The following is a 15483-nucleotide window of genomic DNA, read 5'->3' as shown; positions in this document are numbered from 1 at the left end:
TTAAAGATAACCAAGAAAACAGATTGTGTTTCTGGAAAAACTCAAACTAGTTTGACTAAAGTCAAAATGACTTTAATATCATAGAAATGAATAGTCTCATATGCGAATACAGTGAAATAGTCAAATGATCAGACTGGAAGAAAAAAAAAAAAACACGTGGAATTGAGAAACACAAATAACAGTAGCCCCTAACTTGCGTTCCAGGGACGTCACCAGATAACGCACAGGCTGGGAAAGTTCATTAAGGAAGATGCCACTTAGGTTTGAGGGAAGATGTCATTTCATAAGCCTAAGAACACAGCAAAGGGGAATTTTAATATGCAAACTACATGAAAATGTATAGAAGTTGATACCAGCTGAAACAGCTGAGGGCCTGGAGGAAAGGACAGAGCAAACGCTGGACATGTGTCCACCCCATTCCCGGGAGAAGGGTCAGGAACTGAGAGGTCAGATCCATCCTTGGGGGCCTCCAGCCTCAGGGTCAGAGGAGAGACACCCACTCCTCCGGCAACTCTCCTGCGGGCAGCCCATTCCCCACACAGCGAAACCCTCCTTTTTGTTACTTTGATCACAAAATGTGAAGAGTTGGAAGGGAATGAAAATTAACTGAAAAGCTGTAAGCACTTTTTAGGCAAATACTAGTTCCACCCTTTTCTCCTTTTCCCTTTGAGCCAACAAAGGCCGGAAAAGGCCTTGTGAACAGGACCGCAACTCCTGGACACAGGAGTAACACAGAACATCCTTGCCCGGCGACGCATTTCTCTGACAAGCCTTGTCACCTGCAGTCGCTGTGACTGAGGTTTCCAGAACTTACCCCAGTGGAGAAACAAATTTACCACTCACATCAGAACAGGGACTTTGGGGGAAATCATATGAGCTCCAGATCCCAAGTCTGGCCCTGCCCTTCCCAGAGTCTGGGTGACTCTCACTCAACCCGCTCAACCGCTCAACCGTAAGGTCCTGAGACCTGCCCCAGGGAACAAGTGCCTGAGGAAGGTGGCCGGGAGTTCCCTGGACTCTGGAGCCTCCCGGTTAGTGATCAACTCGGGGTTAGTGACCTGGCAATCCCGGAGATGAAAAGAGACAACTGATCTCTGCCAGAGTGTCCTACTCAAAGGCAGCTCATAAAGATGAAAAGTCTGCCCGAGGTAATTCCTATAGCGAAGTGCCCATAATGATGCCCTCAATCCTCAGGGAGAGCGACTCCTCAGACCTGTGCCCCAGCGCGGACGTCAGCCACTGGGGAACAAGGAGCCTTTTGTGGAGACAGTGGCAGGAAACACCACCCTCCGGACAGTTTTCCTTCTCTTGTGCACACACACACCCCCTTCATACCGGTGCCAGGGACTACAGCCGCGCGCGGTGTCCCCTCGCTCTGATGTAAAACAGAACCTGCTCTCCCCTCCGAGCCTCCCCTGACTCCAACACCCGGTCACCAGTGAGTGTGGACTCCAGAGGAAGCCCACAACACCCGGGCGCCGATCTGATTGGTTACTTTCGGGGGGGAGGGGGATAAGATGCCAAACTTCACTTCTGGATTCCCCCGGTGGTGTTACAAACACGAACCAAAGTCCCTGCCTTTCTGGAGTGTGACTCTCCCATCTCTGAGTCCCCGTGAGGGCGCGACAGGCAAAGCCGAACGGGAGTCCCTTCCCAGCCCCGGGCCGCGCGCAAACCTACCAAGGTCTCCCCGGGGCAGCCCCGTCCCCTCCGGACTCCAGGGAGCGCGCGGCGGCGGGGCGGAGCAGGTGCACGCCCGGGCCGGGCCGTCGCAAGCCCGAGGTGCACCCTCGGCAAGCCGCGCCCGGCCGCAGCGGGGTACCCAGGGCCCGTCCCACCCACCCCCGCACCCCCGCGGGGTCCCCGAGGCTCGCACCCCCCGAACCTCGCGGGGTCTCCAGGGCCCGTCCCACCCTCCGGCCGCCGCGGGGTCCCCAGAGCCCGCACCCCCGCGGCAGGCGGCACTCACGTATCTGTGCACCAGCGTCCGCACCAGGCTGCAGTCCATGGCTCCTCCGGCCGCGCCCGCCGCGCTCAGCGCCCCCGCGCCCGGCTCGGCGCGCCCATGGGCCCGGGCCCGAGTGCGGCCGCGCGCCCCCGACCCGGTCACGGCCTGGGCGCGCCGGGCGGAGCGGGAGGCGGCCGCGGCCCCTCCGCGCTCATGCCCGGCCCGGCCCGGGGTGGCGGCTCGGGGCCCGGGGTGCCGGCGGGGGGCTGCGGGCCGGGAGCGAGGAGGCGCGGACCGTGTGCTCCGCTCCTGCGCCTGCCGCTCCTCTGCTCCGCTCGGCGCCGCTCGGCTCCTCCTCTCCCCGCTCGGCGCCGCTCGGCGCCCCGGCTCCTCCCCTCCCGCCCCTGCCCCCCGCCCGCCGCCCCTCTCGGCCCTGCCTCCGGCCGCCCGGCCCCGGCGCGCGCGTCACGAGCGCGAGTGAGCATGCGCTCCGCGGCCCCCGCCCCGCGCCCCCACTCCCGCGCCCGCGCCCCGCGCGCGCGCGCGCGAGCGGCAGTGGCCCGCCCTCCGCGTGCCCGTGCCCGGCCCGCCCCCAGGGCGCGGGCTTCCCGAGGGCCCCGGGGCGGAGGCCGGAGGCAGGAGGCCGGCGGGCGGGGACGACTCCCTGTTGCTTCCGCCTCCCGGGGCCCGCCCTGCGGCCGGGCCGCGGGGACCGTGCCCCTTGGGGAGCCTCGGACCCGCGGCCCGGCTCCTCACCCCACCCCCCACCCCCTACCCCCCACCCCCCGCAGGCTCCCAAACTTCTGTCTCCCTCCGGAAGGCCCGATGGCGGCGCGGGACCCGCCAGACGGGCCTGCGGCGCGCCCTGGTGCTGGGCCCGTCGCCACGCGTGGCCGCTCCTGGTTTGCAGGTGCCACACGGGGCCGAGTCGTGCCTCAGGTGGCTGCCCAGCTTTGCTCAGCTTTTGTGCGCTGGGGTGAAGGTGAGCATCGGGCCTGCCTCGTGGGATCCCTCCCCTCTGAAACTCCTTCCCTCCCTAGCCCTCGCCTCCTGGCCTTAGGTCTCCAGAGTCGTGACAGTGGAAACCCTGACCGTCCGGCGGGGGCGGGGGCGGGGGCGGGGACGAGGGGCTGGAATCCTTGAACCTGTTACACCAGCTGCCAGCCCCACGGTGAAGCCCTCTCCTGGTTTGGCTGGTCCGGCTCCTGCCCCACCTCCCCCCACCAGTCCCCTCCCGGAGGCAGGACACCAGGAGGCCAAGCCTGACCCCAGGGAAGGCAGCCTGACCCCCGGGAAGGCAACCCGGCCTCCAGGTCCCCCTGCAGCGCCTGGTGCCTGCTGTCTCTGAACCAGACAGAACTGACCCCTGGAACCAACACCAGAGAACGTTTGTTTTCCCCTCTCCAGCTCCATAGTCAGCCTGGCTTTAACTGATATCCCTCACTCTGTCTTCTCTTCCTGCTGCCCCTCGGTCACCACTCAGGAAATCTGAGGGGCAGCGGCTGTAGGGGCAGCACCCCTGCCCTGGGAGGCGTGCAGGGGTGTGAACGTCCTCCCGGCTGGTGGTGGAAGAGAAGCCTGGTTGTGCACCTGCTGGCCCAGGTGCAGATGGGTAGAAATGAGAACAGCTTCAGGGTGATAGTGACTAAACTACCCCGGATTCTGAACTACTTTCCTGCAGAAAAACACTCCAGGTTTTGGTCAACACGTCGATTCTCCACATTGCAGGCAAATCTACTCTGTCCTTCTGTCCTGCCCTGTGCCCAGGAGGCCAGTGGCTGTCTTCACTGGACCTTCACCAACAGGACAGCCTGCTTCGGGTTGAAGTCGGCTGAGAGGCTGGGTGTGCCCTACTCCCCTCCCGCCTGGCCTCTACCGGGACCGTGTCTGTGTCCCTCTGTGAGGACAGGGCTTGTAGGCCTTCCTGTTCAGTTGTGACAACTGGTGTCAGGCTCCAAGAACGACTCCCTGCCTCTTTAGGCTGCGGTGCTGTCCCTGGACAGCAGCACCCCTGGCTGGGTCACAGAACCGTGACAGTGCCGCGGCAAATGTCTCTCCTTCACACCGTCTCCTAAGTCTCTCAAGCCCCCTGCTTCCTGCCAGGACCTTGATGGCTGAGCCAGATTTTGACTAGCCTGCCTTGCAAACAGTGACATTTGGATGGAGGGTGTGCGGGCACAAGCAGACGTCTTGCAGGGCTGCTGGCAAAGGCTGCCCGTCTCTCAGGAGGGTCTGTTTTAGTCAACGGTGCAGACACATGCCCTCTGTCCTGGCTGGTGGAAACCCATCCTGCTCCAGGGCCCTGTCCCTGCATGCCGAGGGGCAAACCCCGGGTCCTATCAGCCATTCCTCGCGGTGACTGCTTTAAAACAAGTCAAAGCCAATGAGTCCTGCTGTGGGGGAAACGGCTGCTCACTCTTAAAAAGGCACATAAAGAGGAAGCCCTCCTCACATCTGGCCAGGTCCCATGTCTGGGACGGGGCCCCCCTCATGTCTGGCCGGGTCCCATGTCCGGGACAGGAGGTCACTTGAGGAACTTCGTCACCGTGGGGAAGACAGCTTGGGAAGATGGGAGGAAGCATGGGTCCCCGATGACACCATTGGGCCATTAACCAATCCTCCTGCATCTTAATTTAAAACCTATGGAAACAGATCAGTTAGGACTCTATAAAAGGAACAGAAAATCCAAGTCCCCTGTGAACCAGTTACCTCTGTACGACAAATCTCTACAAACTTGGGGGCTTTGACAATAAGTGTTTATTTCTCAGGACCCCGTGGTTTGGTGGGATGGCTCCTTGGTGCTGACAGGGACTGTTCGTGCACCTGCATTCTCTGGGGGACTCCGCTGGGCCTGGAAGGTTCTGGAAGGTTCAGGGGCTTCAGTCATGTCCAGTGTCTCAGCCTGGGGGATGAAAAGCTGGGAGCGGGCTGACCTCTGTTGCTCCACACGGTTTCTCATCAGTCTAGCCTCTGCTTCCTTACGCGGCAGCTGGAAACCGAAAGGGCCAAAGTAGACGTTATACAGCCCCTGAAAGCCGGGACACTGCTTCTGCCACGTTCTCTCAGGGAAAGTAGGTTCCAAAGCTGGCCCAGATCCAAGGAGAGGAGTAGACTAGATTTCACATCTTGGTTGGAGGAGGGCCTGGCAGCATGAGAGGAGAGAACTGTGTGCGGTCATCTTGGAAATCGTCTGCACAGACTGACTTAAAGAGTCATGGGAAGTATTGCCAGGATCATGGCCAGTCCCTAGTGAAATGGCAGCGGGAATATGTGTCTCTCCGTTCCCACTGGGCAGAGAGAATCTTGGACTCTGACTGGGTCGGCTAAGTGCACATCCCTGGGTGGTAGAATGCCGGTAGATGGTCGGCATAGGCCTGGATTTAGTGCAGATCCTTGACTGCTGACTGGCGAGCACCCGAGGAGAATGGAGGGATCTTACTCATCGTCAGGTCATGGGGACCCCCGCTGCCAACCCCCACAGCATGGCTGCCTCACCACGGCAAGTTCTGTCTGGTGAGAGCGGGGACAAAGCAGGAGGCAAACTCCAGAACTGAAGTCAAACTGCGGGTTCACCTCTGGATGCTCACCCACACCTGTGCACAGACTCGCGAACACCTGCTGTGCGTCCCTCCCCTCCACCTTGGAGATGCCTCCAATGGTAACCAGGGGTCTTGGGTTCATTGACTTCTAAGTGAGAAAAACTTTGGGGAAATAAGAATGGGGGGGGCGAAAAAGTGGAACCTTCCAGGAAAGATGGTTCAGAACTGTTACCTTTCTCTCCAACGACAAAGCTGAAGCCCAAACTGACTACTGAAGACACGGGACAGGGAAGTATGAGCTATTGATGTGTTCTGTTTTTGTGTGAGGAAGGACAGGCACCCTGCGTTGGGGGGTTCGGCCTCCTCGGTGATCAGCCTTGCCCCTCCAAGCTGCTGGAACATTCTGTACCCCTCTCTCAGGCCACTGTCCCTGCAGGGCCAGATGGTGTGGGCTCTGTCTTCCCACGGATTGGTCCTGGGATTCCCCGGTGGCAAAAAGCCACAGGCTCACTCTGGCCTCCCTCATCCCTTTTGTCTGGAATCTTCTGCGGCAACCCCACTTCGTCCCACAAACCTGCTCCTCCTTTGTAGTCACACCCTCATCCCCTATACCTTCCTCAGCTCCCTCTGTTACTAGTTTCTCTACTAGTACTTTTAAAGGCACCAACTCAGCATAACTTAGTTATTTGTCGAAAAGCCCTGGTTGCCAATTAAAATCACCCAGGGATATGTACATATTTTTAACAGAGATTTCTTGGGACCCCTCCCTCCCCCCAGTCCCAACTCTTTGATTCTATCAGTCTGGAGTGGGGTCCCAGCATCAGTGTTTTTTAAAAGCTCCGAGACCCGGCAAGTTGGAGATCCGCTGGTCTGAACATCTGTCTGCCTGCGATGCCCTCTATTACTGGTCCTGTTGTCCTCCCCAGGGCATAGCACGGTCCCTTGTACATGATAGGTGCTCAGTAAAAGTGAAAAAGTAAATGTCCCTACACTGCTATTTCAGCCACGAGCACTCATGGAGCAGGATAAAGGGAGGGTACGAGGTTCCAGCACCGGTAGAGAAAACACCTGTGCGTTTAGACCAGGCAGTACGCGAGGGGGTGCTGTGGAGAGTGAGGTCCTGGGTTCAACTGTGACTGAGGTCACCTCACTCCGCCAGACTCGCCATCCCCTTCTCCAGGAATGTGGTGATGATACAGGGTCCGGTGTCCCCACACCTGGGAGGAGCCAGTGAGGAAGTGACTCCTGAGAGTCGGTCAGTACACAGGTATCCAAAATGGAATAAGTTACCTTCATTATCATTCTTAATCCAGAATATGTGACTAGTATGAGTGCCAGTCGCAAAGAATTATCAAGATTACATCTTCTGGGCAACGCTGGTGTGAGCTCTGCCGTGAAAACCATCACCGAGTCCTGGGACTCCTGTGCTCACCAGGTCTGGCTGCGGGGTCCCCACGCTCGCCCATCCTCAGACACCACCTGCTCTCTGACTCTTGTCCTTGACAGGTTTGTCTCCACTGTCGCTCTGTGCCTTTTTCTTCTTAGGCTTTCTTCCTTCAGGTGTGCAGACACGGCTGGGGAGTGAGCCCTAGAGGCTTTGCTCGGGGTCTTCAGGCCCTGCCCCTCCGCCGTGCTCAGTGCACCACCACGGAGACCCCGCTTCAACGCCTGCTGGGGCTGCCATGCCAGGGGGTCGCCTGTCCCAAAGTGAGCCTGATCTCAGTATGTTTGCTTCTTAGTTCCCCATTTCTCCCAGTTATCTTTCAGTGAGAAAATACATAAAAGGAAAAGACGCTAAGAATTATTTTCTCTTTCCTGATTTCTTTTCCACACTCCCTGCACCCCTGCCCCTTGTTTTTGTTTTTTTTTTTTTTCTAAAGAAATCAATTATTTTAATTCCAGTTTCCTTTCAGGAAAAAAAAAAAAAAAAGCTGAGTTCTGTGGAGCTTGAAATTACCAAGAAAGTCATGAAAATAATTTGTCGTCCTCATTTATTTGAACAGAAGCTTAAAGAGGCTGCTGACAACAGAAGTAAAGTCCAGGGCTTTGAGATTGGAGCTGGACAATAATTCGGGTGGAGTGTCACTCAGAGCAGCTGCCCCGTCCAGGCGCTTTGCCGGCACAGGACAGTGTGTTGCTGCGCCTTTATTTGTGGGCGTGTTCCAGAAAACAGGGAAAGTGCTTTTTCTTGTCCCTCTCTCTCTGTAAAGAGAAAGATGAAATGGTTTTCCTTAAGGTATCAATTCCCTATCATAATCTACAAGAATATTTCATCAGTTTTAACTGGAGGTGATCTGATTTTAATCAAAGAGCCAAAAGTGAAAAATGTACATATGCATATATGTAATTTAATAGTTTTGAAGACATTATTCTGAGTAAAATAAGCTAGACACGAGAGAACCCATCGTGTATGACCCCACCTTGAGAAGTCGTACTCAAGGAGGCAGAAAGAGAAAGAGTTGTTCCAGGGGCCGAGGGGGTGGGGGGGGGGAGTGAGTTTCGGTCAGGAGGTGGGGTGGGGTGGGAAGCACGGAGATGTGGGCAAAGAGCCTTGGGCCTTGGGCTCTGCCTGTAGAGGCTAATTCCCCCCACTCTCCCACCAGCTCTCCACTTCTCTGGGCTTCCTCACCCCCCTGCCAGCGATGATGGGACAGGGCTGGTGCTTTGGGAAGTCAAAGATACAAAAGGGTGACCCACGGTGGGTCCCCAGCCTGGGGGCACGATCGAATGCTCAGGTCAGCATCAGGGAGCTGAGAGGACGAGGCTAAATGTCATGATTTGTGTAATTTGACCCATACTAGAGGCTTTCAGCAAGTGTCATCCTTCTTTCCTCTCTACTTGGTCCCCTCCAGGGGATGCATGGCCTTATTCCCCAGCTTGCTGCATCCAGGGAGGAGACCCTAAGGAGCCCCAGCACATTCCCTGGTGAGTCTAGGTTGCGGCAACTGGGAGCCCTGCCCTGCCTCACAGCCTGGGCGCCTGCCCCCTTACCACCAGTGTTGCCCCAGGCCCCTCCACTCGTGACCTCTGTACCATCACACGACCTGGCCAACCAGTTGGGGCCTCCTCAGGTCCACCACAGTGGTCCTCGCGTGGGAGAAGGGCAAGCGTGTGCGTGTCTGAGAGGCTGACCCCCTGGCCAAGAGCCGCTGCCCAGAACAAAGCAGGACACCTCCGGCCAGCACTCCCAACAAGGTCAAGATGTATGTGTGTCCAGGGCTGTCTGCAGAGGGGAGAGTCCTCACACCGGAACAGCGGTCACACCGTCTCTGCCTCAGACCTGAGTGTCCTGTGGGGAAAGTGCTGGGCTGGGTCCAAAACAGCGTGCACCTGGAACAGAAGAGGAAAGGCAAAGATCGGTTGGTTTCCATCCGTGTAACCTGGCGGACGCGCATCAGGTCTGTTTTCTGTGTTGCAATAAAACTTTGCTTATGTGAAAAATGCATTTTACTTTTAATCAATGACGTGCATTTGCATGGCTTTAAAATTAAGAGCTACCTGGCCTATGACAATAACCAGACACCTCAGCTTGAAACCCTTTCCTGCAGAGAATCACCTATAACCTTGGCTTTTTCTTCCTTGATTGCTTCTGTATTTGTAAAAATGTGCTTATGCTGTATTATTTTTTACCTTGGAAGCTATCGATTGATTTCTTCCTAGAGGAGACCAAGTGTTTACCTCTTTTCTACTGCTGCGAACACCTCCCTCCCCCCCCCCCCACTGCCTACCCCCACGGTTCAGGACATCCTCGTTGGGTCAGTATTCTGCGTATTAACGCTACGTGCTATTCTGCATGAGCGGACATGGCCGTGTGCCTCCATGGCACGGACGCCCCACGGCTGTGTTCTCACTACAGGTCTTTTCCTGCACAAACTTTCTTCCTTGACGGTCACCACTCCTTCCTTCCCTTCATTTTCTTGATCTTCTATGTACAGTAAAACCTTGGTTTGTGAGCATAACTCGTTCTGGAAACATGCTTGTAATCCAAAGCACTAGTGGGTCAAAGCGAATTTCAAGAATCATTGGCTCAGTTGTGATCATGTGACATTGCTCGTTTATCTAGTTAAAATTTATGAGAAACGTTTGCTTGTCTTGCAGAACCCTCACAGAACAAGTTACTTGCAATCCAGGGTTTTACTTATTTGCCGCTAATCACAGCCAGCTCTGACAACGTTGCAAAACTGTCCGAGTGAGCACACACATCCGGTTCTCACCCGGAGATGCTCTCCTGCAGCCGCCTGGCGCCCTGTGCTGGCCCCACGGTGGCCTCCCTTCACCTGTCCCGGGAATGCCGTCCACCGCTCGTCCAGATCCCGTACCTCCTTTCGTGTTGTGTCTCTTTATTTTGGTGGAATATATTCTCCAGTAGCTTCCTGGGAACGGTGCATGGAAAGTAAATGTCCAAAGCAAGTTTTTTCTCTGATGTAATACCTAATGGGTGATTTGGCTGAGTACAGAGTCGTAGGTAGGAAATGCTGATTTAAAACATGTCCAAAGTGATCTTGGAACCACGGCCCACTTTGTCTATAACCTCACCGAGAAGTTTCCTGCACTGGTGAATGCAGCTGTGACTTACCCGAAGCCTCGACTGGCCACGTTTGGGCACTATGCCAAGGTTGCGCTGTTTCCTCCAGCCCCTGCTGAGATCCCTACAGCTACTCAGAGCTTGAAAGAAATAGTCAAGAGTCCTCAAGCTGGTAGCTTCAAACAGTTCACGTTTAAGGAAACTAGGCTGAGTGGTTTGGTGGCCGCCGAGGGGTGGATGTGGTTTTATGTCGGCAAGATCACAGGCAAGTGATTGGCATCATTGGCTATAATAAAGACCAATCTTTAACATCTGTTCATATTTGGTTTATTATTCGAGTGTTCTTGGACCATAGGTGATCAGAGTGGAATTTGAATAAAGTACGATGATGTATCCAAAAAAAGGTTGGAAGTAGAAGATGATGGTGGCAGTCTTTAGTCTTTCCAAATCCCAGCCTTAAAACAGAGTGGCCACATAGCCAAACAAAAACCCATGGATCACATTCACAACAGAACTGGGTGCCGAGGTACCCCGTGAGCCCCAGAATATGAGTGGGTGTTCGAGTAGATGCTATGAAGGGAGGGTCTCGCAACTTGGCAGATCAGTTCCTTAAAAAAATCAAGCAAACAGCATGTGGCAGTTTCTTAGAATGATTTCCTACTTGGGGAACCTTATTTTAACTAAAAGCACTCGCTACAAATAATAAGTATAGTTAGTTTTAATCAGCAAGTTTTCATTATAAATTATTTTCTAAAAGTTGTCTCCCATTTTTCAATCTAAGGTATAAATGGAGACAGGCTACCAATTTGGGACTGAAATGATCAATTTCTGGCCTAACAGAGCAGGAAGCAGACTGTGTGGCTCTGTTGGTGTGACGTCTCTTAGGAAAAGGAAGTCCTTGAAGAATCTGTATCCAGAGAGGCTGTGAGGATGGATGTTTTCTTCCATCTGCTTTGGAAGCCTTCAGAGAATGACCCAGAACTCCAGGATCCTGAGCAAACCCCTCCAAGGTCCTGCTGGCTGGACTAAGAATCAAATTGACATGAGACATTAACAGGAGAAAATCAAATTTAATGGGCGTGTGTATGAGGAATGCACACAGACCTGGAAATTCTGAAGACAGTAGGGCAAACTGAGGTGTGTGTGTCATGGGGAATGCGAGGATCTGGGGCCGCCGGAGAAAGGAACCCACCTCGCAGGGTGGAAAGAGGACAGATGTTCGGCAATTAGACGTCTGTCCTGCCGTACAGATGGCTCACCCGGATAACATTCATCTCTGCTAATAGCTCTTACTCTGGGAAAGGCCCCCTGTTTAGAGTCTCCCGTGGAGTTAAAGGAAGCTCGGAAGTTTCTCCTGAGCCCACAGGGTCTCCGTTGCCCTCAGCTGGGATCTCCGTGCCACAGCGGTCCTGGGGTCGGCCTGCCCTCAGTCCTGAACCCTGAGGCTGTCCAGAAGCCTGAGGTGATGTCAGCATTTAAGATACCAGTAGATTATTTTTGCTCCCTCCCTGGTAAAATTAGAAACTTAATTAAAATGTCATCAAGTGAGGCTGCGAATTCCACATCCCGGATCTGAAATATGCACAATAGAACCTACCGCTTGCATTAGTTTCCGCCCTTTAAAACACTTTTCTCAGCTGCTCCAGGGGGACGTTTGCCGGGTGGGGAAGGCAACGTCGCGGAGAATGTCTTCCGTGCTGGTGACAAAGACACTCCTTCACCTGCTAGGTCCCACGTGAGTCTCGGTGGGAACGTCACCCACACCCCATCCTTCACTGTCTCAGCAGATCTGGGACCTGCTGTCGCGTCTGCGGGATCGCCAGACTAGCTTCTGTGTCTCCTGTTTGGGCTCTGATTCTCCGTCGTTCAGAATTCCACCTAAAGTAAAAACAAAACAAACAAAAAACGAACTTCTTGCTGTGTTTATCTTGAGGATTTGGGAACTGTGTGAGGACAGACCAGGGCCAGATGGAGCTGACCACTGGCCTGTAACGAGGGTAGCTCAGAACCTCCGAGGCTTCTCGAACCCCAGCGACCAGAGGTCCCTCATCACACGTGTGTCTTCTGTCTCTGCCCTGCCTCCCCTTCCCTTCCTTCACCCTCTCTTCCCACCCCTCCTCACCCGCCTGCCATGGCTGTGAGCTGGGGATGGCTGTGTGGACCTCAGCTCATGGGGGAGAGAGGGGGGTTCCCTTGGCTCGTCCTGATGGCCGCGGCAGGAGGATCAATACCGCCCAGAGTCCCTAATGGCAGAGAAAGGGACTGCTAATAGCTCTGTGGCATCTTGGTCTAACTAAGTCTCACGTGGCTGCCGAGGGTCTATTTATAAACCTTATTGTTTGTTATATTACAATCATGGAGTCATTTTACTTTTGTGAATTTTACAATAAAGAATTTGATCCTATCACCCAATTTATGGTTGACATATTCACAATTAAATATTAATTTGATTTCATTGCCTTTTTTTTAAGTTTATGTATTTTTGAGAGAGAATGCACACACACGCGCATGAGCAGGGGAGAGGCAGAGGGACGGGGAGAGAGAGGATCCCAAGCAGGCTCCGCCCTGTCCTCACAGAGCCCAACACAGGGCTGAATCGCACAGACTGTGAGATCCTGACCTGAGCTGAAATCAAGAGTCAGAAGCTTAACTGACTGAGGTGTCCAGGCGCCCTGTCTCATTGCTTTTTATTGACCGAAACCCAACTTTTCAATCTCGTTTTCACTGGCTCTCACACTCCGGCTGACCCCACGTATGTAGCCCTTTCCTGCTGTTACTGACTCCACCCCCTGGAACCCTCCCCTCCCTCCTGGGCACTGGGCAACCCCCTCCCCCCTTGCAGAGCACAGATGGAACATTCCCCTCCTCAGGTATTTCTCCTTTCTCCAGGGTCGTGGGAGGCAGAAGCCACGTGTGCTCTCTGCAGTCCCGCAAGCCCTGGGCTTTCTCTCCAGGGACTATGTCGGTCATATCACAAAGGGATTTTGCGGATGTAATTAGGGTGCCTAATCAGTTGACTGGAAGTTAGTCAAAAGGAGACTTTGCAGGTGGGCCTGGATGAAGGGCAGAAGTCAGACAGATTGGAAGCAGCAGGGACACTCCTGTTGGCCTTGAAGGGGCAGACTGCCGTGTTGCCGCAAGTGCCACATGGCAGGGGACAGCAGGCGCCCCCGCACCTGACAACAGTCCCCGGCCGGCGGGTGCAATACACAGGGAGCTCGGTCCCTCAACCACAAGGGACCTAGTCCAGCAGCCAGTGGCGAATGTGGAAGGCAGCTCTGAGCCTCAGCGGGAGCCCCGCCCCCACCACACCTCGATGTCAAGGTCCCGAGACCCTGAGCAGAGGCCTCTGCTAACTGTCCTCGGACCCCTGGCCCACAGACACCGGGAGGTAAGTGTGTGCTGTTTGGACATCTGTGCCTGGGATAACATGTCTCACGGCGGCAGGGACCTGACGCAGGTGCCGTGGCGCCACCTGTGTCTTCTCCCTGGCGGTGGCTTTGCAGGTACTTGGTCATGCGCCACTCTCTGCATGGCTTCTGTGACATCCTTTAGCAAAGTGCATCCCTCTAGTTCTGGCAGCGGCAGTGCCTGGACAGTAACGAGCTGGGCACGTGGGAGCCGGGACGAAAGGCCTGCTGGAACAACAGGTCTCCTGGTGTTCTCCAGGCCTCCTCCCCCTGCCCTGCTCTGCCTCCCCCTGTCTGCAGATGCGCAGCCCACATGCCTCCCTATAGAGCCCACTGTAGGGCATGCGGCCAGTTTGGGGCTATGCCGCCCACTTCCCACCAGCCCTGTCCCCTCCTTGGGACATCCCACCCAGCGAGGTCTTGGACGCGAGACAGTTCCCAGCACTTGTGAGGTGCGATGTCATTCTCTACCGCGTTTCCCCCAGAGCCGGTGTGGGGGGACCACTCAGCGTGCGCTGAGCACAATGGGATCTCTGACCACAGGAGATCGGGGGGTAGCCTTTCCTCTCTCTGCTCCCCAGTGTAGCCGGGGGTGGTATTCAACCATCTCTGTGACTTTTCTCCTTGAACAAGCAGCCCAAAGGCAGAGGAAGTGTTTGCAGAAGGGGCCGCTGCTACTCCAGGCCTGCCTGTGGTGGGTCACCCAGCTCCCTGCGTCTGGTCTGTGCGGCCACCTTCTGAGCCTGGCCTTGCAGCCGCCCCCGATTCTGTGAGCCCATGGCAATGGCTCTCCTTCACCCCTCGAGATGGAACGATTCCTGCCGAGAGCCCTGGGGGAGGTCATCACTGGCTGTCTCTCCAGGAAACAGCCATGGCTTTCACAGTGTAAAAATTAACGCCGGAGCCAGACTGCTGGATTCAAATCCCGGTCTGCCGCTTGCTAACTCAAGACCGTGGAAGGTTGTGTGAGCTCTCTGGGTCTCGTCTGGGAAATGGGGAAATGACGATCCCTGCCTCATGGACTGCTGACAGGTTCCTGTCTTAACACGTGCGAAGCTCTTGTAGCGGTGCCGTTGTGTGCTTGTTGTTATTTCATCGTATTCTGTTTGACCCTGGACAATGTGATTCTATGCATTATCCTTGGTTCCCAAACCAAACTGTAGGTCTCTTGGGTCAGAAGCTAATCTTATTTCCATATTTTCATTTTCCATTACCCCAGAGCACCAAGCATGGAAGGAGTTCATGCTACAGTGTCAGGGGACCCACACCCACGGGTACTTCCCAACCGGAAGATCACTTCTGCCCCTGGATTGCAGGGTCTTATGGGGATGGGGGGGTGTTTTTAGAAGATGGGGCCACCACAATAGACGCTGCATGCAGACCTATTGTGTGTTCACACCTATCATGTGTGCACACTTATCAATCATGTGTGTGTGCACCTACCATGTGTGTACATGCCTGTCACGTGTGTGCACCTATAGAGTGTGCATCTATCATGTGTGCATGCTTATCAATCGTGTGTGCACCTATCAGTTGTGTGTGCACACCTATCATGTGCACACACCTATCATGTGTGCACATCTATCAGTCGTGTGTGTGCACCTATCATGTGTGCACACCTATTAATCGTGTGCACACGCCTATCATGTGTGCGCACCTATCAGTCGTGTGTGCACATCTATCAATCGTGTGTGCACACCTATCGTGCATGCGCACCACACTTCATTTCAGAGAGAGGCTCTGGATTCTGACGACTCCAACCTGCATGTCTGCTCATTCCAGCAGGGAGTGACGGGAAAGAATTCTCTGCCTCACTTCCTGCCACCAGGCCTCGGGGAAATAAAGTTTCCACTCCTCCCCACAGCACAGGGACCCTTTAAGGGCAACATTTACCAAGTCATATAGCTGGAGAGAAATTCAAAATGTTTAGCACCCAGCTATTGACATGGACAGCAGCTATAATGTTAGCATCAGATGGGCCAGAGTGTACTCACACTATCTACTCTGAATACAGGGCTTGTGGCCAGGACAGAACAAGGGAATTAAAGGATTCTAAGGTAA

At 54.8% G+C, this 15483-nt stretch overlaps 1 protein-coding gene and 2 long non-coding RNA genes across 12 annotated transcripts in view; 1 reads left to right on the top strand and 2 right to left on the bottom strand.

The window, feature by feature from the left end:
- Positions 1 to 2351, bottom strand: part of ATP11A (ATPase phospholipid transporting 11A) — a 121589-nt gene extending 119238 nt beyond the window's left edge. For both annotated transcript variants that reach the window (XM_023253346.2, XM_023253353.2), the window contains exon 1: positions 1970 to 2351. In XM_023253346.2, the coding sequence (XP_023109114.2) occupies positions 1970 to 2008 (39 nt within the window). In that variant the 5' untranslated portion in view covers positions 2009 to 2351. The remainder of the gene's footprint in view (positions 1 to 1969) is intronic.
- Positions 2352 to 2615: 264 nt separating this feature from the next.
- On the top strand, positions 2616 to 12424 carry LOC102900112. Of its 9 annotated transcripts, none has more exons than XR_006596917.1 (5): positions 2616 to 2930; positions 3677 to 5779; positions 6801 to 7723; positions 8340 to 8885; positions 9586 to 10331. It is a non-coding gene; the product is annotated as an uncharacterized LOC102900112 (long non-coding RNA). The 9 variants fall into 9 exon arrangements; XR_006596916.1 differs by having other exon boundaries at positions 3677 to 7723; positions 8340 to 8412; positions 8496 to 8885; XR_006596914.1 differs by having other exon boundaries at positions 2617 to 2930; positions 3677 to 7723; positions 8340 to 8412; positions 8559 to 8885.
- LOC123385005 lies at positions 8688 to 12273 on the bottom strand. Its single transcript, XR_006596918.1, has 3 exons — positions 12135 to 12273; positions 9702 to 11890; positions 8688 to 8817 (listed from the first exon to the last, which is right to left on the bottom strand). It is a non-coding gene; the product is annotated as an uncharacterized LOC123385005 (long non-coding RNA).
- Positions 12425 to 15483: the final 3059 nt, after the last annotated feature.

This window comes from Felis catus, chromosome A1 (assembly GCF_018350175.1).
Source record: "Felis catus isolate Fca126 chromosome A1, F.catus_Fca126_mat1.0, whole genome shotgun sequence".
Classification (NCBI taxonomy): Eukaryota; Metazoa; Chordata; class Mammalia; order Carnivora; family Felidae; genus Felis; species Felis catus.
This window is presented reverse-complemented; position numbering and strand designations above follow the sequence as displayed.